The following is a 25922-nucleotide window of genomic DNA, read 5'->3' as shown; positions in this document are numbered from 1 at the left end:
AGATCTGCACCACTACCCAAAGCAACTTACACCTGCACCACTATCCTGAACCGGAGAAGAGTCTCCAGTTGGATTTCAAGAGGACCAAGACGAACGGAACTTGTAAAAAGTACAACTTGACAATTTTGACTGGCAAATAATTCCCACTTATGGACGCGTTCATTCGTCCGCTTTTATAATGTCCATCGCGTATTTTTCTCTGGCTTCTAATACCGGCGTCCACCACGTGGTGCTATGCGACACACTTACAGCGAGCGAATTGAGGTGCTCACCCTGAACTCGTGAATTCTCAACTCATTCTGTCCAGCGGAGTGGTTCAGGGATGCGGAGCGGTTCAGTCATGCGGAGCAGTTCAGGGATGCGGAGAGGTTCAGTGATGGAGCGGTTCAGGGATGCGGAGCGGTTCAGGGATGCGGAGCGGTTCAGTGATGCGGATCGGTTCAGGGATGCGGAGCGGTTCAGGGATGCGTAGCGGGTTCAGGGATGCAGAGGGGTTCAGGGATGCGGAGCGGTTGAGGGATGCAGAGGGGTTCAGGGATGCGGAGCAGTGAGGGATGCGTCGAAGTCAAACAGACACTCGGCAGACATCTTTTCATACAAAAAGGTTGTATTAAAAACGTGATCATGCAGATAGGCCCAGCCTCTGCTCTGAGCGCTTAATCGCAATCTACAGTACATTCCCTTCCTCGAGGGTAAAAACACAAACCTCATGTTCCAAACCGTAATGGTCGTGCGAACAAATACAGATAACATACAAATCCCAACTCGGGCTATCACCGTCATCGGTGAAACACACGACTCGAGTAACAAGCGTCGAGAAGGATTCAAAATGCAAAGATTTTTTTCCACCATTTGGAAAGAAATCGTCAAAGTTTAAAATATTTCAGTCTAATTTTCATCAGGGAGAGGATTGGGAGGGACTGGATGGAGACAGCGCTTCCACCAGGGCAAATAAGAGCACCCAGATTATTGACGTCACCGTGCGGTCACGGATAAAAAGTGCAGCTTGAAAGAGCAAAATGCATTGCTTGTTGCATCTAATGCTGCAAAATATCTGTTTGAAAGGGGATCTGAGGGGGGCGAAAGGTGTGTGTGGTGGGTCAGGTAAGAACTCAGGGTAACATGTTTATTTTTACCGTGGAAAGGAAAGAGTAATGGTTCTTTCCGGGCACAGTTACGAGGTACAAATTCAGTAAGCGTGTGAAAGGTGCGAGTCTGGCGTAAACACTCGACTCCAAGAAATACTCGTCACCCGTGTTCGTCAGCGAACAGGTTTTGTTCCGACCCAGAAGAATCAACGACCAATTGCATTGAGATTTTATGACCCAAGAAAATCGGAAAAAGTATCACACAACCAATCCTAAAGCAATATTGAATGAAGTGCAAAGAAAAAGGTGCCACTGAGAGTCAAAGTAGTAGATGGGAATGGGAAAGCAGTTCCAGGGCGGACAGAGGTTGGGCGTCGTGGCCGATGCGTCGGACCGGTGGCAGGCCGGAAACACGTCGGCGACAAGCCAAGCCCTTTACCGCACGCGAGACGGCCTTCTCCTCGGCCAGCAACATCTGCTGTCGCATATGAGGCTCAAACTCGTACTCGGACTCCTCCTCCTCCGGAAGCTTCATCTGCCACGGTAAAGCAATAATGGCGTCACTCAAGCTCTTGTTCGTTCAGAGCTGCAACCATAGGTGTTTCCAGCCAAAATTTGGAAAATAAACTTGGGGCATTATCTGAAAAGCAAAGAAATGTACATGAACATTTTTTTTTTCCTCTGCCACTGAAATTCAACACATTCCTTCTAACCTCTTCTGGTCCCTCTCCCATGGCCACCTGTTGATCGTCCATGTCAGGCACCTCTTGCAGTGGACCTGCTAAGGCCGACATAGCCTGCCTAGAGACACATAAGTGAGGTACAAAAAAAAGAATTAAGCAATCGTTTAATCACCGCACTTCCCATTTTCAAAATGTCAGAACATTGTACTTTCCAATTCCCATTGTGTTGTGTTCGAGATCCTACCAGGTAAGGACAATCGTGTTTAGAGACTCCAACACCTCTCCAGCAGCGAGCCGTTTCTGTGGATCCAGCACGAGAAGCTTGCGTATGAGCAGCACGGTGTTCTCCGAGACGCTGCTGCACCTACAGAAACGCAAACGTACTCGATGCGCAGCCAGTGTCTCGAGCACGTGCTCACGGCCGAGGGTTCTGGGGCACGCGATGACCGACGGCAGATTCGCCAGACTTACACCGGGATCGTGTACTCCGCGGCTTTTATTTTTCGGAAGAGTTCCTGGGGAACAGAATCGTAGAAAGGAAACTGTCCGTAGAGCATGGTAAAGAGAACCACGCCGAGCGCCCACATGTCACTCGGCTTTCCCAGGTAAGGTCGTCCTGTGGCATACAAGGTCTCGTCACATGCGGAGCAACAATCAACGTGCACCGATGATTCGTAGCAGGCATCAGGAAGTTCAGTCGTCGATTAATTGCATGCATCATTCAGGTGAACGCAATGGAAAAAACTGATACTCAAACTCCAGTGAGAGCATCTTCATATTTACCAACGAAAGGCTGGAGGAGTTTGAGGGGTGAGGGTAGGGGTGGCGTTGGGAGTGGGAGCACCACGGCATGATAGTTTTCCATCTAATAACATTGCAATGAAGAATCAAGACCATTTCGACTCACCACTGAGAACATCTGGGCTAATGTACGCAGGGCTGCCTCGCTGGTCTTTTAACAAATCTCCTTCACTGACGAGATGTTTCCCCAAGCAAAAATTGGTCACGGTGATACGATGCGTCCTACCCAGACAAACCACATCCAAGTTTCCTCCACAACGGCCTTCAAACAACCACTCCATAAACAGGTACTCGGCAAGATTTTGCTCAACACCGGTTTAGGCACTCGCATCAATTTTGCTTCTGGTTAGTTCCACGTGCTCACCTTTTGTTCAACACCATGTTGCCCAATTTCAAGTCCCTGTGAACGATGTTTTTCTGTTGGATGAAAAGAAAAATGAGATGTAAACACAAACTGTCCGACTGAAGCATTCCGATTCAGGAAAAGCAAGAGAAAGCCAGGCAGATGCATTGGACTGCTGCTAAGAATTCCAACCTCTCCGTTCCATCTAGGTTTGGTTCATTCTTACCACATAGAATGACTATAAATTAGTTTTGAAGAATGTGATCTACTCCACTTTTCGTGTGCAGCACAATGCTGCGGGGTGGCATCATTCGTTGATGGCATGGCTGATGCAGCATCCTCTGTGGGTTAACGCAGGAATTTGTATTTTTTTTTCAGGGTGCCGGCGATACCTCGCCTTCTCTTCACGAAGGACACAGTGGGATCTATAACATCCACCAAATAATGCTGGGAGACGGGATGCCCAGGTTAATGTCCACCCGAGCACACATATTGATGAATCACCCACCCTGCCTGTGAAACACCAGGATGACAGTTTGCACCTGGGTTGGGATTCAAACCCAGACCAGATAGCTTAGAGGAGAGTGTGCGTATCTCCAGGCCATGCTGCCAAACATGAATGTTGCAACACTTGGAGTGTCAAAGGTCTTAATTTTTTTTTTTTCGCCCTTCAAAACATGTCTGCTTTGACCCACTTTGACCTTGACCCTAATTCTACTCGACCTGATGCAGGCTGTGAACCACACGGACGACGTCGTAAAACACCACAATCGTCTCTTTTTCGGAGAGGCGCTTCTCTCGAATCACATAGTGCTGGAGATTGATGAGCTCAGCGGTGCGTGCACTGAAATCGTGTGCACATAGGCAGTCCAGCACAAGACAGATACGCCTCCGGCGGGCCATTCCAAAACCTTCCAGCGAGGTGCACCCCTCCACCGGATCTTCTGCTCGATCCTGAGATGGCACAGGGAGGACAAACGAGCTCCTTTAATGGCAAATAATTGTCCATTATTACTTGTTGGTACATTTGTGTCAAATATCATGTTTGTAGAGTGGCCGCAGTGTGGTGGGGACACTTGCTGACTTTCTAAAGGTCGTGGGTTCAAATCCAGCTGAAGCTATCAGAATATAGAATTTGGATCTGCAATTCTAGAAACCACCATAATTTCAGAACTGACATGTTGCTATCAGTTTGTTGATGAAAATCCCAGCTGGAATCTAGCCCTGGTGTTGGGCTAGCGGCTAGGGTGCCACCTTAGGATCCTAGGATCCTGGGTTCGAATCCCGGTCGATCGCTGAATTAACGCCAGGGGGGTTGACTCAGCCTGTCATCCTTCCGAGGTCGGCTAATTGAGTACCAGTTCACTGGTAATTCCCTGCTTGTCGTAAAAGGCGACAAAAAGGGTTGGCGGCAGGAAGGGCATCCGGCCGTAAAACATTGCTTCAAAAAGGGGACCGAAAAACAACAACAACCACGGTCCCCGAAAAAGGCCAACCCCCACTTGCGGGGGAAAAATGGCCTCTAAAGGTTTTTTTTTTTTTTTAATCTGGCCACCAGGGAAGGAGTAATATGCATGCCAGGGAAGGAGCAATCCAAGGAAGGATCAATATGCATGCGCTACCTGGTCTATTATATAAGTGATGCCAGTGCACACATTGTGGATGACCCTTAATGCCCTCAGGGCAACTTGGGATGGGCATCCAAATGCTACCTATGAAAAGTTGCCCCCTCGCCACTTTTTAAAATTCCAGAGTGCATAGAAAAAGAAAGTTGTGAGTGTGCAGTATCAACATGGTTACATAATGTTGCACATACTTGGAAGAGACCATGGTGATGGACTACTCCTTCTTGTCCATGCAGGAGAGACAGTAGCGAGTACTCGGTATGCAGCAACATCTTGCCTTGCCTTTCCTCCTGGCTGTCATACCCATGTTCGCCACCCTCTTCCAGGGAGAGGATCTAGAGGAGAAAAGCCAGGTGGTCAAAAGCCTGATCACTTCATTAAATGTAAGGGGGTCTATCACTTCTTCGGAATTACAATTTTTTTTTTTGGAATAGCTCCGAGGTGATCACCTTGAGCTGATAAAAATCATCCGTCCCTTCTCGTCGAGCCAGACACTGCACTATGCTGGACACCGGGGAGCTGCCAAGCCGAGGCCCTGTTGCGACAGCTCTGATAAGGTTAGTGACATAACCACGGAACGAAATGGGGACGATATGGGTAGCGAGCACATTTATATGTCAACAAAACTTTCAGGATAACTTGCAGAAAAAACACTGGATGGGGTTGTTATGATCGAGCAACCCCCGGTGTACATGATGTAGGATAGAGTTGGCAGGATGGCCTGGACCCGAGAAGTACGCACACTCATCTCTAAGCAATCTAGCCTGGGTTCAAATCTCGGCCCAGCAGGGTGATGCATCAATGTGTATGCCCCGTCCCTCGGATGGACGTTAAAGTGGTGTCCCGTCTGCCAGCATTAGTTGGTGGACGTTAAAGATCCCACGGTGTCCTTCGTGAACACTTGGTGAGCCATCGCCAGCAACCTGAACAGATTCCCAATTCCTACCCTGACTTCATGAGTCGGAGTGACGACGACCCGACCCTCGTAACAGCTTCGGCAGCACAACCGCCCTGCATAGGGCATGGTACACAATGATGATGATAATGTGGGAAAATGGTGAGGAGCATGCCTTTGCCACTTACCAAGCAGATATGGTCCAGCTCTCTTGCTACCCTGAAGTGCTCCACCAAGTCGCTTCACCTTACTAGGTGTCTTTTCCCCCGGCTCGGCCCTTCGCTTCATCTCAGCACCTGCAGTGTTCAGAAGAGCAGAGAATGAAAGACGTGACACTAAAGGTGAGGGACAACACAGAAATTACAAGGGGTCATCTATTATATATTACTGTATTATTGATGGTCGGTGTAAACTATTGATGGTAGAACTACAGTGAAAAGGAAAAACCAAAGAAGAGAAAGGAAGATGGTTGTGTGTGTGAGAGAATTTGGAGGAGAAAGGTGGAAAAGGGAACGCCAATGGAGGCCTCTAAAGGTGGGTTTTTTTTTTTTTTAAATGGAGGGAAGAGGGGTCATAATATATTCCGCAATCTTTGTACACGTTCTAAGGGTTTGAGTTGTAGACCTAACTCCCTGCCCTCCAGCACCCACCTCTCTGCCATCCAGCCCCCCCACCTCTCTGCCATCCAGCCCCCCCACCTCTCTGCCATCCAGCCCCCCCACCTCTCTGCCATCCAGCCCCCCCACCTCTCTGCCATCCAGCCCCCCACCTCTCTGCCATCCAGCCCCCCACCTCTCTGCCATCCAGCCCCCCACCTCTCTGCCATCCAGCCCCCCACCTCTCTGCCATCCAGCCCCCCACCTCTCTGCCATCCAGCCCCCCACCTCTCTGCCATCCAGCCCCCCACCTCTCTGCCATCCAGCCCCCCACCTCTCTGCCATCCAGCCCCCCACCTCTCTGCCATCCAGCCCCCCACCTCTCTGCCATCCAGCCCCCCACCTCTCTGCCATCCAGACCCCCACCTCTCTGCCATCCAGACCCCCACCTCTCTGCCATCCAGACCCCCACCTCTCTGCCATCCAGACCCCCACCTCTCTGCCACCCAGCCCCCCACCTCTCTGCCATCCAGCCCCCCACCTCTCTGCCATCCAGCCCCCCACCTCTCTGCCATCCAGCCCCCCACCGTCTGTCACCCAGCCACCCACCGTCTCTGCCCTCCAGCCCCCCCACTGTCTCTGCCCTTCAGCCCCCACCGTCGTCTCTGCCCTTCAGCCCCCACCGTATCTGCCCTCCAGCCCCCACCGTCTCTGCCCTCCAGCCCCCACCGTCTCTGCCCTCCAGCCCCCACCGTCTCTGCCCTCCAGCCCCCACCGTCTCTGCCCTCCAGCCCCCACCGTCTCTGCCCTCCAGCCCCCACCGTCTCTGCCCTCCAGCCCCCACCGTCTCTGCCCTCCAGCCCCCACCGTCTCTGCCCTCCAGCCCCCACCGTCTCTGCCCTCCAGCCCCCACCGTCTCTGCCCTCCAGCCCCCACCGTCTCTGCCCACCAGCCCCCACCGTCTCTGCCCACCAGCCCCCACCGTCTCTGCCCTCCAGCCCCCACCGTCTCTGCCCTCCAGCCCCCACCGTCTCTGCCCTCCAGCCCCCACCGTCTCTGCCCTCCAGCCCCCACCGTCTCTGCCCTCCAGCCCCCCCCACCTCTCTGCCATCCAGCCCCCACCGTCTCTGCCCTCCAGCCCCCACCGTCTCTGCCCTCTAGCCCCCACCGTCTCTGCCCTCCAGCCCCCACCGTCTCTGCCCTCCAGCCCCCACCGTCTCTGCCCTCCAGCCCCCACCGTCTCTGCCCACCAGCCCCCACCGTCTCTGCCCTCCAGCCCCCACCGTCTCTGCCCTCCAGCCCCCACCGTCTCTGCCCTCCAGCCCCCACCGTCTCTGCCCTCCAGCCCCCACCGTCTCTGCCCTCCAGCCCCCACCGTCTCTGCCCTCCAGCCCCCACCGTCTCTGCCCTCCAGCCCCCACCGTCTCTGCCCTCCAGCCCCCACCGTCTCTGCCCTCCAGCCCCCACCGTCTCTGCCCTCCAGCCCCCACCGTCTCTGCCCACCAGCCTCCACCGTCTCTGCCCTCCAGCCCCCACCGTCTCTGCCCTCCAGCCCCCACCGTCTCTGCCCTCCAGCCCCCACCGTCTCTGCCCTCCAGCCCCCACCGTCTCTGCCCTCTACCGCTTCCCCCCTCTTAATGGTAAAATATGGGTGATCATTGAAAACAGCTCATCGTTAAGCACAAGTGATCTCTGTCCCGTCTCCATATCAAATGAGGTCACAGAACTCCAACTAGGCCGCGTGGCAAGGTCACTCAGGAACAGTCCATCGCGTATAACCTCGAACACGGCTTGTAGTTGTTGTACGGACAACAGAACATCCGTCTTCATGTCCAACAGGTCACGTTCTACCTCATCGGGCAGTCTGATCTCATCCCAAAAAAAAAAAAATCAATACACACGGGAATGATGTCCGAGAGCTGAAGCGATCGAGCGATCGGATCAGAGGGAGAATGACAGGAAAAGATCCTCAAGTGGTAACATAATAAAGAAGAGGCAACGAGACGTCCATACTCTCCCCTTGCCTTACTTGATCGTCTTCGACGTCCCAAGTTGCCCACGCGGATCGAAACTTCTACATCCCGACAGACCCACGGATAGAAAGTCTGAAATCAAGGAACCACAGAGAGCCGAAGATAGCTCGGAGTAATCAAAGTATATCCGGTTCCGACTTGATCCGCCGTCTCAGCACTCGGGCCTTCTTTGTCGTTCCCGCCACAAGGGGGCGCAGAAACTGACACGACGTCGATGTGACGTCAACGGCGTCTTTTACCTTGTTTTTATTTTCGATAAGTCTATTGCAATCAAATGGTACGTGGGGTGATTGTTTGTTCCAGATTCATCGTGATTAGAATTTCCTTTTCTTTTTGAAGCGAATGTATGAGCGTATGGTTTAACGCTAGGCGGTGTATGTTCAGAAGACCGCCAACGCGCTGTTGTCTTCGCGAGGCGCATTTAAATGCCTCATGGCAGGATTTAGCTTGGCATTCTTCACAGGACCTGGACATAAGATAAGACATCCTAAAATTTAACATCAGCATCGAAATAGTGTAATAAAATGTAATCGGGCGATGGACGTCGTGGTGTTTGGTTTACTTTATGGCTTTGATAAAGTCAGCGTGTATATTAAATAATAATAATAATAACTCAGAGCAGACATTCTAACTATTACACCATTGAGTCTGGTTAAAGACTTGTCCGAGGATGGGTCGAACAGGCCGACGAAGAAAGAAACGACAAAAAGAAAGATCGTCACGTGAGTCACTTCGTCAATCACCTCACTCATTCATCGCTCGCTCAGCAGTCAGCTGTTCACTCGATAAAATGCTCTCAGGCAGCAAGGATTTAAATACTGTTTGTCAATGTCAGAGACCACTGGCCAGCCTGGTGTCTATACTGTACGATGCACTGTACAGACCAATACTGCACAAGACAATGCACTGAATGGTCATATGCTGTGGCTCTTACAGTACGATATACTGTACAGGCCTATGCTATAGATTGGACTGTACAATGTACTGTATGGGCGTATACTGTACGGGCATATGCTGTAGCTTGCACAGTACAATATACTGTACAGGCCTATGCTGTAGTGTAGCTTTCACTGTACGATGCACTGTACCGTCATATACTGTATGATGTACTGTATGGGCATATACTGTACCTTGTACTGTACGGTGTACTTCAATCAGTACATTGTACAGTACAAGGAGATTCAACCGGTGCCACTTTGGTATTATTGGGGGGGAGGGGTGTAAAGGGATTTGTTATCAAATTTGTCAACTAGACTACATTACACCATCGCTATTCATAACCAGACTATATTAACCAGCTATATCCCAAACGGTTGTGCGGAAATTCACAAAACTTGGTAGTTATGATCACCGCATGGCAAGAAGGTGCGAGAGCAGTTGTGGTGGAGTCAAAAGGTCAAACACCAAAAAATGCAATTAAGGGCAGATTTTAAACATTTTATTACCTCCGCCACCAAAGGTGGATAGAGGTTATGTTTTCAACCCTACCTGTCTGTCTGTCTGTTTGTCCATTTGTCTGTCCGTTTGTGAACAAAATATCTCAAAAAAGTTGTGGACTGATTCGGACGAAATTTGGTAGAGATGTAGCGTATGTGACAAGGACGAAATGATTAGGTTTTGGTGAAGATCCGGATTCGGATCCGGCGACAATAATTTTTTAAGTGATTCTTCACCATTGGGAAATATGGCCAAAAATGATACATAGCAGAATATCTCAAAAGGTTATGGATGGATTTGGACGAAACTTGCTGGACAGGTTGTGTGTGTGTGACAAGGAAGAATCGATTCAATTTTGGTGAAGATCTGGATCCGGAGCAAGTCGAATTTTTAAAAGTTATTCTTCGCCATTGAGTGATATGGCCAACCAGGTGGAGGTATGCTCTCTACTGAGTGCCGTTCTAGTTTGTATATGCAATTGAAATAGGTATATGCAATCAACATTGAGAGACGCATGGAATATGTAACGATTTTTTGGATTTGGCCCCCAGTTAATGCCCCCAGGTGTTGTGGTCACAGGGGTCAAAACGGGGAAAAATTTTTTTAATATAATTTTGATATTGGGTCATTTCTGGTCGAACTTTATGCCATCTTTCAACTTTGCTTTTGATGGGAAGTGTGGGGATTTGCGCTGACACGCCATCAACTTCATTCTAGTTTATTCGTCTCCTACCAGTTTCACCGGAGGGCACTATAAGTTTGCTCTCTGTCTGTCTGTCCATCTGTCCGTCCATCCCACCTGTGGTTTTCCAGACTTTCTATTATTACACTTTAAAGTATTCAACTGAAACTTGGTAGATAGCTTTATCTTACTATAATTCACCAAATGTCTGTCCGTCTGTTTGAAGGTACCGCAAAAACGGCTCAACCGATCGAAACGATATTTTGTGTGGGTAATCCTGGGATCTCCAGGAGTAAAATAGGCTATTTAGTTTTTCCAATTTTTTCCCCAATTTTATTTCCAATTTTTCCAAACACGATGGAATAATATTGTTGCGGTTTTGAGAGTGTACATATAACATCATTAACGGTTAAAGGTTTGCCCCCATAGTTAGTCCACAAGCAACACGTAGGCCCATTAGAATTAGTTATGTCATAGTATGTGTTAGAGTAGGCCATTTCACTCGTAACATCTGCGTTGTGTAAAGAAATAATAAGTTTAGGTCCTTTCATTTTGCCGCCGCCCTTCATTTCCACCAATGCTATCTATGGGCAAACTCGATCCCGCGCCCCATTCAGCTAATCCACCTCGTTTGTTACGCTTTGGCCGCCAGCAGCGTTAGCTGCCTTTTGCTCGCTCAAACTAGTCGGGTGGTCACGAGGTAGGCCTGAAAAGGGGGAGGAGCGCGAGGTTGGGGTGTGGCTGCGTCAAGCAGCACGTCAAAGTCGGTGACGGTAAGGGCACCAGCCAACCGGAGCTCGGTGGGCATGGCTTGAGAGGGCATGGTAAGGGTGCATCGAGCAAGTGCTGGAAGGTTCGCTGGGCAAGGCTATATAAGCCTTTACACAAAGCCCTTGAACAGGACTCATGGGGAAAGGGCGTGCTGAGAGGACTTATTGGATCTGCTGTCATCTTCTGTCATCTTCGGAGAGAGCTTGCTTACAAAGGACTTGATGAGGACGAGAGCCAGGCGCGAACCAAGCGACGCCAAGCGAGAAGCCATTGAGCGAACTGATACGGAGCACTCGCGTGGTGGTAACAGCACTGAGAGGACCGGCGCGCGCATGACAGTTTCGAGGCATTAAGTGAGAAACGCATTAAGAAGCGCGTTCGAACTGTCCGATTATTACGTACGCGGCTGAGCCGCGAGTGTAACCGCCAAAGCCAGCCTACCGTTGCCCTGTGATAATCCCGCACGCGCCAAATGACACGCGGAGAGCTCCTGCCGTCTGGTTGACCTACTTCGCGGTGCAAGTTGGGGACCAGAGAACGAGCTGCCTGGACGCATCCCTGGACCATCGACCTGGTCAACTACAAACCCCGTGTGAGTGTGTCTGAGAGTGAACGGGCCCGTTTGTCCAGGGATAAGTTAAGACTGTATAAGGCTGCACTGTGTATTCTGCTTCTTCTTCTTGATTGTACAAAGTGTAAATAAATCTGTTATTCCTTTCTTCCAAATCCGACTGTTTCAGTCATTTCCATCATTGGGTAAGCGTGGCACGATTACGAACCGCTTGGATCGGGTTAGTCATTGCTAACGGCTCGGGTCATGGGTCGCTACCGCTCGGCGTTTCCACTAACACCCGTGATTCGGGCGGGGCTTATTTCCTCGTTTCTGGGCGGCGTTGGGACTTAGGTAATAGCGAATCCCTAGTCCTAAAACCCTACCTAACGCTGTCCGGGAAGGACGTCATCGGTCCCGGGTCCCGTCGGCTAGTAGAAGACAAGGGGACTAATCCCCCCTTGGTAAGGGGAAAGGCCGGCACTGAGAGCCGCAACAATATTTACCGATATGAACAGTGATGTGGCTTTTATTGAAATTCTACAAATACTGTTTAGATTTTGATGATTTGCGTGTGATATGATTTAACGGATGTTTATATAAATCGTTTAAAATACAAAAGCCTTCAATTTCTGATATTTTGCCTTTTCATTTGGGCCTCCCAATTGAAGCCCCGCCCATAGGGCGGGTACCGTTGCTAGTTATGATAAGTTACAGAAGAAGTTTGGGTTTATGGGTATTTTGTCAAATTTTCAGAGTTATGCCCTTTTTGGACTTAGAAAATGTCACACCCATAGGGGACATGTACTGCAAAGCAATCCTCCCTCTTGTTTGATCTATTTTCTCCATTGATCCATATTTAGTACAAACTATGTCAATCGGCTGAACCTTGTCTATGAAATTATAGTATCCGGATCCAAATCTTCACCACAATCTAATGAATTTGTCCTTGTCACACGCCCAACCTCTCCACCAAGTTTTGTCCGAATCTGTCCATAGCTTTTTGAGATATCCTCCTCACAGACAGACAGGGGTGAATACATAATCTCTTTCCACTTTCGATGACAGAGGTAATTAATAATGATGAATGACATAAACTGTTCTGCTTTTCATTTTAACATTATCATAAAATGTATACCTGTGTGTTATTGGACGTCGTTGGCAGTTTAAATACAAACTGAGTTAGCCGCTCAGTCTTTTTGCCATGACCTGAAGCAAAGAAGTATGGAGGCATCTTTTTGACTGACCACGCGTGAAGTAGCCAATCGCCCTCATTTTCAGCACGTACAAGCACCACATTATTAAAATTGGCTTTAAAGAGGAGCTTTGTTGTTCGGCTTTGCTGAGATCTGACCTCTTGTGTCTCTATTTAGTCAGTGTAACTATTTGCGGTTTCAATAAGCTCTCGGAGAAACTCTTCAGTCAACGCGAGCAATGCTCGGAAGTTTTGTTTTCCCGGACAGCATCTTATGAACTCCCTCAATGCTGCTTGCAATGTTTTCTCGAGCCCTGCGTTGGACCTGAGCGTTCTAACTGCACCGACGAAGCTCATAAGCATGGTGCATTCCAGCCAGATGAGGAATGAGGTTTTTGAACATTTCTGGATAATCGCATTTCAATTTCACATTCATCCTGAGGTGATAAAGATGCTCGGCGTTAGTGAACAACGTGAATGTCTCGCCAGTACGGGCCTCCGTCATTGCAGTTGTCTTATTATCAGGATCTGATGGTAGCATGTCAATCAAAGCAGGATATCTCAAAATGTTGCAGATGGATTCGGACGAAACTTAGAGGGCAGGTTGGGTGTGTGACAAGGACGAATTGATTCGATTTTGGTGAAAATTTGGATCCGACAATTTTTCCTCACCATTGAGTGACAGGGCCAAAAACGATATATACAGTAGCATAATATCTCAAAAGGTTGTAGACGGATTGTGACAAAACCAGGTGGATGAGTTGAGTCGGTGACAATAACAAGCTGATTCTATTTTGGTTCATGTATGGATGCTGATCCGGCCTGTCAGTGGGATATAAAATGTAAACTCTTCAGCCTGGCGGAGGTTTGCCTTCTACCAAGTGCCTTTATAGTTCTCTCATGTGTAGGAGTTTTACGTCATCACAACCAATCAAATTGCCTCTCACATTCCCTGCCCACATCCTTGTTTCTCAAGACTGCACATGCGAGGGGTAAGGTGTTCCATGAAATCTATAGTCGAAACAGAATTAGAAAGCTCCAGGTAGTTAATTTATTTAATTTCTTCTGCTGGATAATATCAACACAACAGGCATTTTAAGGCCATTTTCCCTGCTAGAGCGGGGGTTAGCCTTGCGGTCCCCATGACAATCTTCTCCATTTTGCCCTATTTTCTACATCTCCCCTTGTTAACCCCCTTGCCCGCATTTCTTCTTCCACCACCTTTAGCCAAGTCTTTCTCGGTCTTCCCCTTCCTCTACTTCCTTCTATATTCATTTCCATCATTCTTCTCAACCAGTCACTTTCATCCTTCCTCAACATATGACCAAACCATCTCAACCTGTTTCTCTTCACAGCATCCATCACAGGCTCTATTCCCGTCATCTTTCGCAATTCATCATCTGTCTTCCTCTCTCTCAACGATACTCCGCACATCCACCGAACCATTCGCATTTCCACCCTTTCCAGCCTTCGTTGCTGCTCTACGTTCATTACCCATGTCTCGCTCCCATAAATCATAACACTTCTCACACATGCAGCATACACCTTTCCCTTCAGCTTCAACGACACTCCCTTCCTCGTCAGCATGCCATTCAGTTCCCGAACTTCTTCCATGCACATCTCACTCTAGCAACCATTGCCGAGTCTGATCCACCTTCTCCATTCAGCACGTCTCCTAGGTAGCAAAATATTTTCACACCTTCCAGCTTCACGCCGTCCCCAAGATCCAACTCAACATTTCCTCCATCTGCAGCTCCCTCTGTGCACACCTTACACTTGAATGTAGCTGCAACACTGGTTAATGACCCTTTCAGACCATTACATTTTTGATGAACCCACTCAGCGCACATTGTACATTGAATGGAGTTCACTCTTACACCCTTCTTGCACACAGCACACGGCCACGTCCCAGTCCTTTCCACCTCACCACATGCTTTACCACTTGCCATCACCTTCGTTTTTCTGATATTCACCTTCAGACCTTTTGTCTCCATACATTCCTTCCACTTGTTCATCTTCTCCTTCAGTCCATCCATACATTCCGCAATCAACACCAGATCATCTGCATACAACAACTCCCACGGTAAACCCTCCTTCACATTCCGAACCAGCACCTCAATCACAGCTACAAATAGTAGTGGACTTAGTACTGACCCCTGATGCACTCCCACCTTCACCTCAAACTCACCACTGTTCCCGTCCTTCGTGCTTACAGCTGTGCGTGCTCTCTCGTACATTGCCATCACTACTCTGATCAACCATTCCTCCACTCCTAACTTCCTCAATGCCCATGTCACTACTTCGCGTGGAACCCTATCGAATGCTTTCTCCAGATCAACAAACCCAAGAAACTTCTTCCTCTTCTCCATGTATTTCTCCTGCAACTGCCTTACAATAAAAAGCGCGTCTGTCGTTCCTCTTCCTGGCATAAATCCAAACTGCATTTCATCAATCTTCACTTTCTTCCTTGTCCTCCTCTCCAACACCCTTTCCAATACCTTCATTCCATGCTCCAATAACGTTTTCGCTCGATACGAGCCACACTCCAGAGGGTCACCTTTCCCCTTGTATAGTGGGACGAGGGTACTCAGTTCCCAATCCACTGGAATGCGGCCTTCTTTCACCACCAGATTACAGATCTCTGTCATTCTCTTCACACCCCAACTTCCCGCTGCCTTCAACATATTTCCCACAACTCCCGTTGGCCCTCCCGCTTTTCTACTCTTCATTGCTTTTATTGCTTCATCAACTTCCTTCTCAGTTATCTTCTCTGCCGGTCCTAAAACTGGGTTACTCTCTATGTTGCCATCCCATTCATTCTATCTTATATCTTGTATCTTCGAATTCTATCTTCTGCTTGAAAATAAAAATGAAATTGCATTTAACCAAAATACTTCTGTTGATAGTCCTCAGTGCATATTACATTCATGCTTGGATTGCCATGAAATAAGATTCTTGTTGGGAAAAGGAAAACCATCAACATCCACGATTCCAAGTGCACTCCGATGTGCATCAGGACGTCGGTGGCTCGTAAATACGTGCCGATAAAAGAAGCAAATGTTCATTGTTGATGTCACATCTGATGAGATTGCTGAGTCTCGCATCGACCAATCTGTGATTACAAACTACATTTTAATTCCTGCAAATTGTGTGCAGGTAGCCTGAGCCACCTGGAACCTTACGTGAACTTGGCACAGTGGATGAGGAAGCAAGGATTTGTGGGAGCTCCTCTTTGTCCGACGACGTTTGTTGGTAGGATATTTCTGCAGTACCTTTGATTGTCCATGTCTTGCAATTTGTTGACTTTGGCCCTCATCTAATAATACGTTGTCATTCCAACCTTACATTACAACCATTACGTAAAGTCATTCATGGTCGAACTTGGGCCTTTTATGTCACCTTTAGCAGGACACCATATGGTGTTGATTATAAATGTGGTGATAATGGTGTCTACCTTTGCTTTTCAGGAACAGGGAGGGGGCTTGCAGCTACCAAAACAATTAAGGTGAGCTTGCACATTTTCCATGTCTACAAGTTTTAGCTTGAATTTGGTAAAGTCGAGCTGCATCATTTGCATACCTTGCGTAAATGGCTTGAATAGTAGTCAAGTAAACTTCATCCGTCCCCAGTCTGCACGAGCAACTTCAGGTGCTGCCTCCATGGTTCCTGTCAGCGTCTCCACATGTTAGCCAATCACTGCAAAAATGCCGATCAAATAAAAGGCCAATACTTGTTCCGACCACACAATCAAGTTTCACCATTCCGTGATGGGCTTTAAGAATGTCCCATTCCCGAAATAAACATTTTTGACTTTGAGCACATCATCTCATGTGATAACGTCCTGCGGACTTGGCTTATTGGCACCTCGCGATGGCCACCACAATTAATTCCTCCTGCTTTGCAAAAAGTTGCGTTACTTTTAAACCAAAGACCGTGTGGCACACAGCTATACGTGATTTGTCTGTTCGGGATTAATTCTGCCATTCAACATAAACCTCGCCTTCGTACGTCAGGAAGGATTTGGGAGGGGTGATGTGTAGACAAAGGGTGGGTAAATTGAGAAAAAGAAGAGAAGCGGAAAGGGCAAGAGAGAGGATTACATTTGGAGGGTGAGGGACGAAGCACTCTGATATTAAGCTGGTTTTGAGTCTGTAATATATAGCACAAAATAATATCCGCAACAGGCCTGGCTGGATAGCCGAGACCTCGAGGTATGCACGCTCACCTGCCAGCTGTCTCGTTCAATTAATTATCAGCCTTTGTACCACACAAGTGACTGCTTCCTCACTCGCCACTTAATGATATCCATCTTGTTTTAGTCCAACGATCTTCTCGTCGCTTTACCAAAGAGATTTCTCATCACTGCAGACACTGTTCTTCAGAGCTACCTTGGTGATTACATTGTACGGTGAGTTTCCATTCGAAATCATTGGGGTATTTCGCATGGGGAATTGTTCTGGGTCCGACGTTCCTATGTTTTGTTTCGGTTAATAAAAGGATGGCATTTGTCATAGCTTTACATAGCTCGTTCTTGAGGAAGCAACATGTCAGAAATTGTTTTGTTGCTTGAACTCTTTTACTGTACTGATGGTTCATACCTTACTTTGGCAGATCAAAGTTGCATCTCACCCCTCTCCAAGCTGTTTGTATCTTCCTGGTGTCCGAGTTGTGGTTTTCACAGACTTCTGTTAAACCTCAGAAGATCAAACCAGGCCTTGACTCAATCATTCCTGACCTTATGCATTACAATTTCAATTATTTATTCGATACGCCAAACTTATGCTCTCATTCAGACTCTACTGGAGCATCAAGGCCATTGCAAGCTGGGTTTTGGAGGCCGTACCTCTTCGTTTTGCCTTCCTCTTATTCATGCCCGGCGTTTTTCACACAGCAACTCTGTGACACGCTCCCCCCTGTGCTGTCCCACCGTGCCAACGAGCAACTGAGTTTTGTACAAGTGGCGTTTCGAAGCGCCTGGCCTTTCATAACCTCGATACAGCCATTGTTCACTTGTCCCGTGTCGAGTATTTTTACGTTCCGCGCCTTTCTTTGGGCATGGGGAACGGTCAATACACGCTCGGTGTATATGCATCCCCACCCAGCACCTTTCTTGGCTGGAGGCACTACTGGGGATTTTGCTCTGGCTCCACTCCTTGATCTGCTCAACCACAGTCCCACTGTACAAGTAAGCCTGGATTGAGAGATAATTTGGTTTATTTTTTACGTTTTACTTCTTAATCGTTTATGTTATGTTCAAGAGAAATGATTGCAGACATTTGAAATCAAGACACTGAAATTACATTCGTTGGATGTACCAGTAATACCACCAGATGGGACAATAACAGTTATTTTGCATCCTGTGGTTAACGTGGTTTGGTTGTTTCCGATTAAACTAGAATGGCACTCGGTAGAGCGCACACCTCCGCTAGGCTGAACAGTTTATGTTTTGTATCCCACCAATAATATATTTTATTGATAGGCCAGATCTGGATTCGGACCTGAACCAAAATCTAATGGGCTTGTTCTTGTCATCAAACCAACTCATCTACCAAGTTTATTCATAACTCGTCCATAACTTTTTAAAATATCATGTTATATATTGCTTTTCGCCCGATCCCTCAATGGTGAAGAATCACTTAAAAATTAAATAATTATCGTCTCCGAATCCATATTCAGATGTTCACCAACATCGAATCGAATCGTCCTTGTAAGACACCCAACTGGTCCACCAAGTTTCGTCCAAATCCGTCCACAATTTTTTGAGATATCCTGCTATGTATCGTGTTTGGCCCTAGCTCCCAATGGTGAAGAATCACTTAAAAAATTATACTAGCTGGATCCGAATCGGATCTTCACCAAAATCTAATAAATTAGTCCGTGTCACATACGCTACCTCTCTGTCAAATTTCGTCTGAATCCTTACACAACTTTTTGAGATATCTTGTTCACAAACAGACAAACAAACAAACAAACAGACAGACGAAAACATAACCTCCATCCACCTATGGTGGCAGAGGTAAAAAAAAAAAACACACTACAGTCACACCATTTGGCATTTTATACGAGATGAAGGATTACACTGGACTTATGTACTGTAGTTATTTGTTTTTATTTACCCATTATAGCATCCTGGGTTTGATCCCTGTTTCAGAGGCACGACGATCACACCACCAGCACTTGGTGAACGATGTCAGACCACCAGTACTTGGTTAATAATGTCACACCATTGGCATTTGGTGAATGATGTCACACCACTGTAATTTGGTGAATGATGTCACACCACTGTAATTTGGTGAATGATGTCACATCACCGGCACTTTTGGAATGATGTTTGCCGCAAATTTAGAATGCCAGGTTTTTCATAGAAATGTTGCAGGTTAATTATTTAGAACACAACGACAACAGCTTTTTTTTTTACAGCGTAGTCCGTAGGGCAATTCCTTCTGGAACAGATTTTGTTTGTCTGGTGTATGGATGTGTGTTCCTCACAAATGTCCACCAATCAGAGCTGGGGATCTGGTCACATGATGGGGGGGACAGCAGATCCTGCACTCAGCAGATCCAATCCCAGCTTTGCCATTGTTAGACAGTTGGTCTTGTTTATCTTCCCGTGTGCATCCAGGTCTCTGCAGGATATAATGAGCAGCGGGGCTGCTACGAGGTGCGGACTCTTTCACCTTGTGAGCGTTGGAAGCAGGCTTTTATCGCATATGGTGACCACAGCAACTACCACCTCCTGTTGGAGTATGGATTTGTGACGTCACCAAATCCCTACAGCTTGCTGCCCTTACATGCAGGTACTCTGCACCATTGGTAGTGGGTAGAAGCTACCAATGATGCAGCAACCAGATGCTTATGCTATTGTTTGATTGGAACACCTTCCACTCTGTGTTGTTGTTGTTGTTGTTGTTGTTGATTAGCCTCAGTCAGTTCTGTTTGAAAAGGCCCATTACACGGAGATAGCCAATCAATATCCCGGGAGTGACCCAGAGATCTTAGAAGTTATGATTTTGCCTTTGTAAAGCTAGATCCATCCTGTCTTTCATGTGTTTTTATTGTGTACGAGCAGGAGTATCAGGCGTTGCCCGACAACAATTTTTTTTTTTTCCTGTTTTTGTGGGTGCCTAAAACACTTCCCTACACCTACAAAGGAAAATTTATATTGAATATCATTACACACCAAAAAAATCCTCCAAAACAAGAAAACTTTTTCTTTCTATTTTTAACTCAACTGGACTATGTCCAGCTGAGTTTTTGTCGACACCCAGTGTCCGCCGTCCGTCGTCCGTCTGTCTGTCTGTCTGTCATCTGTAAACAATTCGACGTCTATGCTCTAAAAGTCACAAATATTGGTTAAATTTGATGAAACTTGTTATGCAGCATCTTTAAGACATAAACTAGTTTGGGATTGCATTTGGGCGTTGCACGCCCAAAAATGGGCGCGGCAGGGCGGCCATATTGCAAATCTATTTTTGTCATATATTTTTAGCACATATAAACTATATAGTTTGTGGTTCTACTATGCATATTCTAACCATATTGATATAGACCAGTTGAGTTCAGGTTCCCTGGAACCTCTAGTTTCTTTTTTTAGAAAACACTCCCGACACTCACTGATGAAGCTGTGAAAGTTTGACGAAAATCCATTCAACTATATCTGAGAAAAATGGCGACACACAGACAAATATCTCTCTTATAGATGGGGTGGCCTGGCAGAGGTTGAAGGAGTCATTGGTGTCATCGAGTCTATATTTGTACTGTAAAAGGTGTGGTTGATGTCCACGGCCGAAGTGTGAATGTGAACACAATCATACCTGGGGAGTAATTTATCTGTCGTCAGTGGGTGGGGACTTAGTGCCCAGGATACTGTTTAGGCCCAGGTTATTGATTGCCTTTATGGTGATGTGGATATGGATGTTTTTTGTAGTTGTCATTGATTGGTGGGGGGATGCTTTGAAGGATGTTGTTGTCGTATCTTTGTAGTGTAATCTTAATGTCCAGAGGTCTGTGGGTGGTTGGACATGTAGTTGCAGGGATGATTACGGTTGGCATTTGCAGATGTAAGGAGCTGCACACCTCATGTCCAAGTCGTTCTTTGATTATTTTTTTTTCATTTTGCTTCTGCGTGTCGGTGCTTGGTGGGTGTTGTTAATGTGCAACCTGTCATGATGCAAAAGGCTTTGTTTTGTATGGTCTGTCGGGTGTTGGGATGTGCGTTTCATAGGTTGGAGGCCCAGGTTGAGCTATCGTAGTCCATGACTGATCCAATGTACTGTTGGTATATCAGTGACATTTCTTTGTGGTGTCTGAAGTCATGCCTGTGAGTGCCTCTCTGAGATGTCCATTATGGGTTGCATACGACTAATGGTAATGCTGGGACTTGCTGTCATACAGGGGCATAGGTTCGCATCATGAAGCACTCGAGTTATTTGTAAGAGACATTAGAATCAGTGGTTGTTGACTCACTTTAATCCACCGTATCTTGTACGACGAGCAACATTTTGAATTGGATTTCTTGCCATATTGGATCGGTAAATGTGAAGTGACTGCAGCGTGTGCAGTTCAGGCCAAACAACCTCTTCCTGTGTGTTGAGTTTTCCATCTCTGGATCCTTGTGGCTTTGTTGCTGAGTGGCAGCCCTTTCACATCTTCACATCCATACTTGTGTGTTCTCCACCAGAAGATGAGCTTGCAGTTTTTGTGGCAAATCAGTTGGAAAAATCCTTGCAGAAGAACTTGGTGATGGTGGTGGAGAGAGGTCTTGACAGGTACTCTCTCCCATGTCTGGTTTTATTCCTCAGCTTATCTGTGCATCATTTTAACTCGTAGCCCCACCTCTTCAAAAATGTTGTTTCCCACAAATCAAAATATTGGGTGAAACCTGGTTAGCAAACTTCTTTGGTGCCCCACGATTTTTTATTTTCTACAATTTCCTTTGACAGAGACATGACTATCGGTGCCAGAGGTCTTTCTTGGAATCTTCAAGTTGTCCTTCGTGCATTAGCCCTGAAGCCACACAATCGGTAACAATAGTACCTGTGTCTAAGTATGTAATATATTTTGCATTGCACATTGAAGAAAAAAATCAGCTCTTAATGTGTAAAGCATCTCGATCGAATCTTGTGGATGGAAAATGTCAAATCTATTGAAGCCTTTAAGGTTTATTGAAAAGAGTATCAACACGACTCCACAGCTTGGTGCTTGCTGTTGTTGGTTTATTACCTTCGCAAAAGCGGAAGGTTATGTTTTGATCGCTGTGTATTTATTTGTATGTCTGTGTGTGTGTATGTTAATCGCATAACTCAAAAAGTATTCAACCGAATTGCATGAAATTTGGTGGGATGATTGGTTATTATACGGGACACATTTGATTAGATTTTGGGAAACAGATTTGCTCAAATTCTGACTATTTTTAACTCGATCGTATTTCACTCAAAGTTATGAGCGACTGAAGAAGAAGATGTCCATCCAGGACGTCATCACTATAACGCGATCTCCCGCGATCATTTCAACCTCAAAAAAAATTATAATTGCAGATTTGTCAAGAGATGAGGCATATTAACAAACGAATGAAACAGATTTGCTCAAATTCTGACTATTTTTAACTCGATCGTATTTCACTCAAAGTTATGAGCGACTGAAGAAGAGGATGTCCATCCAAGACGTCATCACTATAACGCGATCTCCCGCAATCATTTCAACCTCAAATGAAATTCAAATTGCAGATTTGTCAATCGGGGAGGCATATTAACAGACGAATGAAACAGATTTGCTCAAATTCTGATTTTTAAAAATCGATCGCATTTCACATAAAGTTTCACATCGCATACACTCCCATGCCAAGTACAGAACAGTAGCTGCGGCGAAGGTATGCGCTCTACCGAGTGCCCGGATTCTAGTTAACGCATGCATTTGGGGTTTTTTTTCAGAATGTCTTTCGGGGATGTTGTCGTTGGGCATTCTGTGCCCACCTCCATGCAGGCAATGGTGACCAAGCTGGCATTCCAGCTGTGTGAGCAACTGGTTGATGATCGACGTCGACGGCTGGCCAAGGTACAGCAATGAGCGTACAAGTGCAGAGGCACCGCACAAAGCAACGATTTTATAAAATGGTTTGCAGTGAATCGAATTTGTTTTTGGGTATGAAAGTGTACCCTGTTGTGCAGCATCAAAATTCACCTGTTGCGCTGGTACGAGTGTAAAAAGTGCACCTATTGTGCCAGTGTGGTGTTGAAGTGCACCTGGTGTGCCAGTACAAGTGTAAAAAGTGCACCAGTTGTGCAAGCACGGTTTTGAAGTGCACCCGTTTTGCCAGCACGGTGTTAAAGCACACCTGTTGTGTAAGTGCGGTGTTGAAGTGCACCTGTTGTGCCAGCACGTTGTTAAAGTGCACCTGCTTTGCCAGCACGGTAATAAAGTGCACTGAGATTGGGAAGTTAGCATAGCAAGCAGCACGCATGATGGTGGATGTTTGTGTGAAACAGTGCCTTGAGTGTGGCATATTTCCAGGTATCGCATGTTGAATGGCGAAGTGAGGCGACTTCTATGGTCATCACATTGCTCACAGAAGAACTGGAAATTCTACAGCAATGCTTGTCACTGATCAATGTGGGTGCACAGGACAGCCTCTAGCAGGCCTTAAAACTTCGGACAGTGAACACAAGGTGGTCTTACCCACGTGCACTGCACAATTAATTAATGTTTAAAGAAAATTGAAGTTTTCAAGTAATTTGCTCAAATTTTTTTTTTTTACCATATTTTGTACCTCGCCATTCTTGTGTTGTGATTACCTTCGCAAAAGCGGAAGGTTATGTTTTGATCGCTGTGTATTTATTTGTATGTCTGTGTGTGTGTGTGTATGTTATTCGCATAACTCAAAAAGTATTCAACCGAATTGCATGAAATTTGGTGGGATGATTGGTTATTATACGGGACACATTTGATTAGATTTTGGGAGCAATCGGGTCAAAGGTCAAGGTCAAGGTCACGAAAAGGTCAAAATCGTATTTTTACCAAGTACAGAACAGTAGCTGCGGCGAAGGTATGCGCTCTACCGAGTGCCCGTTCTAGTTTCAAAATGTTTGGCTTTTATTTATAAACTTGTGTTCCTCTACATGTTTGGTTCTCTGTAGTATATTTTTTGTAAATAAATCATGGAGGGAAGAGTTGGCTGAGGAAGGAGGTAAGTGGAGTGGTATCGTAGTCAAGGCAGGGCGGAGGTTTGCTGCCATTCGACCTAACCCCTTATATGTTATAATGGGAAACACATTTCTCAACATTCCTTTCTCAACAATCTTTTCTAACCCCTTTCTGAACAATCCTCTCGAAGAAGTTCTGTCACTTAAGCTTTTGGGTCTCACTATCTGCCATGATATTTGGTCATGTGTTGAGGAAGGATGAAAGTGACTGGTTGAGAAGAGTGATGGAAATGAATGTAGAAGGAAGTAGAGGAAGTGGAAGACCGAGAAAGACATGACTGAAGGTGGTGGAAGAAGAAATGCGGGCAAGGGGGTTAACAAGGGGAGATGCAGAAAATAGGGCAAAATGGAGAAGATTGTCAAGGGGCCTGCAAGGCGAACCCCCGCTCTAGCAGGGACAATGGCCCTAAAATGCCTGTTGTTGTTTGTTGTATCTGCCATGATATTTCCTGGGAAAACCACATTTCCAAGCTGGCCTCCAAAGCCAGTCGCCGTCTGGGCATCCTCCATCGTGTGAAATCCTTTCTTGGCACCTCTGAGCTCCTCACCACATACAAAGCTTTCATCCGCAGCTTGATGGAGTACTGCTCTCCCCTCTGGGCAGGTGCTCCTGCTTCACACCTAGCTTTGCTTCACGCTGTAGAAACCAGACTGTAGACTTCTTTCCTGGAAGTCCGAGCAGTGTCCATGTGTTTTATACCTCTCCCACCCCCCCCCCCCCCCACCGCCTTCCCATGCCTCCTCCCCCCAAGCCCTCTTCCTCCCACAGATCTCCCAATGTCCCTGCTCTCAAATGTTGTACTTGTGTGTGCTTCCCTCTCTCTCCCCATCTTGTCTGCCACTCCCTCTATCATATGTTTTATGATCTTTTTATGATCTTTTTATGACAAAGTTTGTCTTTTTATGATCAATGTTAGCTTTCACGAAGCTATAGGCTAGGTGTGTGTGTGTTTTCAAAAACAAAACAAAAAAAACAAACAAAAACCAAAGCTTTCAGAATAATTGATGTCTCCCACGATGAAGCTGATTCGGAGGGCCTTTCACCCTCTCACCTCAGGCAGGTTGGTGGTCTTTCTGTCTTCTACCACCTCCTCTCCGGCCTTGCACCTCCTACTCTGTCTGTGCTGTGTCCCCCAAATATTCCTTCAGGACACACAAGACGCACCAGCAATCGTCTTCTGGTGAAACTGCGCAAATCAAGACTCTCTGCTCACCTTCACTCTTTCATTCCTCTTTTTTCCCGCCTCTGCAACAAAGTCGCACAATATCTTCAATCCCACTCCTCCATCCAGGTCTTCAAAGCAGCTGTTCACCACCATCTCTTATCTTCCCCAATCCAAAACCTTGATCTTTTCTACCCCCTTTAAAACACTCTAAATCAAAATCCACCTCTTTCAATCGCCAACCTCTTTCCGGAAATTCCTAGTAGTGTTCATTTGTTTTATATCGTGTACCCAACCCCCCCCCCCCCCTCTCCCTCCCACAGATCTACCGACGTCCCTGTTCTCAACTGTTGTACTTGTATGCTTTCTTCTCTCTCCCGTTCCCTTTATTACATGTTTTATGTGTCAGTTAATGTTTTTGTGTTTGATGTGTTCGCTCTTACATGAGCCTCGACTCTGTATACAAAAAAAAAAAAGGCAGAGGAGGGGGAGGAGAAGCCACCCCCTTTCAGCAACAAAACGTAATGTGAATATTGTAGTTTGTTTGCCAAATGGATTATTATGTCTGATGTAAGCTGCGAATCATGATTTTGGATTGTACTTCGATGTGCCAGCGGAAGACTTATAACTAGATATCTGTGATCACAAAGTGATCACCAAAGGTAGTCCTCCCCCCGACAGGAGAGGCTTTTTTTTTTTTTTTTTTTTGTATACAAGATCGAGGCTCGTGAAAGAGCGAACATTAATCACACAGAAAGACAAACCGACACATAAAACATATAACATCGGGAGCGGTAGACAAGATGGGGAGAGAGGGGGAAGGACACAAACACAACATTTGAGAGCAGGGACCGAGAGACAT

General features: G+C 46.7%; 2 protein-coding genes and 1 long non-coding RNA gene across 8 annotated transcripts in view; 1 reads left to right on the top strand and 2 right to left on the bottom strand.

Moving 5' to 3' along the window:
• Positions 1–587: 587 nt before the first annotated feature.
• On the bottom strand, positions 588–8255 carry STK40 (serine/threonine kinase 40). Of its 4 annotated transcripts, none has more exons than XM_068135829.2 (11): positions 8061–8255; positions 5624–5731; positions 4990–5075; positions 4732–4875; positions 3639–3869; positions 2937–2989; positions 2679–2794; positions 2243–2387; positions 2016–2135; positions 1802–1889; positions 588–1623 (listed from the first exon to the last, which is right to left on the bottom strand). In XM_068135829.2, exons 2-11 carry the CDS (start codon positions 5721–5723, stop codon positions 1408–1410), a joined length of 1299 nt encoding a protein of 432 aa, XP_067991930.1. In that variant the 5' UTR covers positions 5724–5731; positions 8061–8255; the 3' UTR covers positions 588–1407. The 4 variants fall into 4 exon arrangements, with proteins under 4 accessions (XP_067991930.1, XP_067991931.1, XP_078624364.1 ...); XM_068135830.2 differs by having other exon boundaries at positions 8056–8186; XM_078768238.1 differs by lacking the exon at positions 4990–5075 and having other exon boundaries at positions 8061–8254.
• A 216-nt stretch (positions 8256–8471) lies between these two features.
• On the top strand, positions 8472–23860 carry SETD4 (SET domain containing 4). Of its 3 annotated transcripts, none has more exons than XM_068135825.2 (10): positions 8472–8786; positions 15856–15951; positions 16167–16204; positions 17019–17107; positions 17311–17884; positions 19322–19496; positions 21380–21467; positions 21642–21722; positions 22629–22752; positions 23209–23860. In XM_068135825.2, the coding sequence occupies exons 1-10, from the start codon at positions 8735–8737 to the stop codon at positions 23329–23331; spliced, it is 1440 nt and encodes a 479-aa protein (XP_067991926.1). In that variant the 5' UTR covers positions 8472–8734; the 3' UTR covers positions 23332–23860. The 3 variants fall into 3 exon arrangements, with proteins under 3 accessions (XP_067991926.1, XP_067991927.1, XP_067991929.1); XM_068135826.2 differs by having other exon boundaries at positions 8576–8786; positions 21383–21467; XM_068135828.2 differs by lacking the exons at positions 17019–17107; positions 17311–17884 and having other exon boundaries at positions 8604–8786.
• LOC144888831 (uncharacterized) overlaps positions 23375–25922 on the bottom strand; it is a 46238-nt gene continuing 43690 nt past the window's right edge. Inside the window, exon 2 of the long non-coding RNA XR_013621379.1 lies at positions 23375–23464. This is a non-coding gene — a long non-coding RNA (uncharacterized LOC144888831). The remainder of the gene's footprint in view (positions 23465–25922) is intronic.

This window comes from Myxine glutinosa, chromosome 14 (assembly GCF_964187855.1).
Source record: "Myxine glutinosa chromosome 14, kmMyxGlut1.1, whole genome shotgun sequence".
NCBI classification, from domain to species: Eukaryota; Metazoa; Chordata; class Myxini; order Myxiniformes; family Myxinidae; genus Myxine; species Myxine glutinosa.
Note: the sequence above shows the minus strand (reverse complement) of the source record. Positions and strands in the feature narration are given on the sequence as shown.

Bases quoted from the DNA above. Each gene is read 5' to 3' on its own strand.
- SETD4 (XM_068135825.2), top strand. From the start codon at position 8,735: ATGGGTCGAACAGGCCGACGAAGAAAGAAACGACAAAAAGAAAGATCG. The intron at 8,787-15,855 runs GTGAGTCACTTC...AATTGTGTGCAG, and splicing joins ACAAAAAGAAAGATCGTCAC to GTAGCCTGAGCCACCTGGAA. The intron at 16,205-17,018 runs GTGAGCTTGCAC...ATCTTGTTTTAG, and splicing joins CAGCTACCAAAACAATTAAG to TCCAACGATCTTCTCGTCGC.
- STK40 (XM_068135829.2), bottom strand. From the start codon at position 5,723: ATGAAGCGAAGGGCCGAGCCGGGGGAAAAGACACCTAGTAAGGTGAAG. The intron at 4,876-4,989 runs GTGATCACCTCG...TTTCTCCTCTAG, and splicing joins ATGATTTTTATCAGCTCAAG to ATCCTCTCCCTGGAAGAGGG. The intron at 1,624-1,801 runs GTTAGAAGGAAT...TTACCGTGGCAG, and splicing joins TGGGAGAGGGACCAGAAGAG to ATGAAGCTTCCGGAGGAGGA.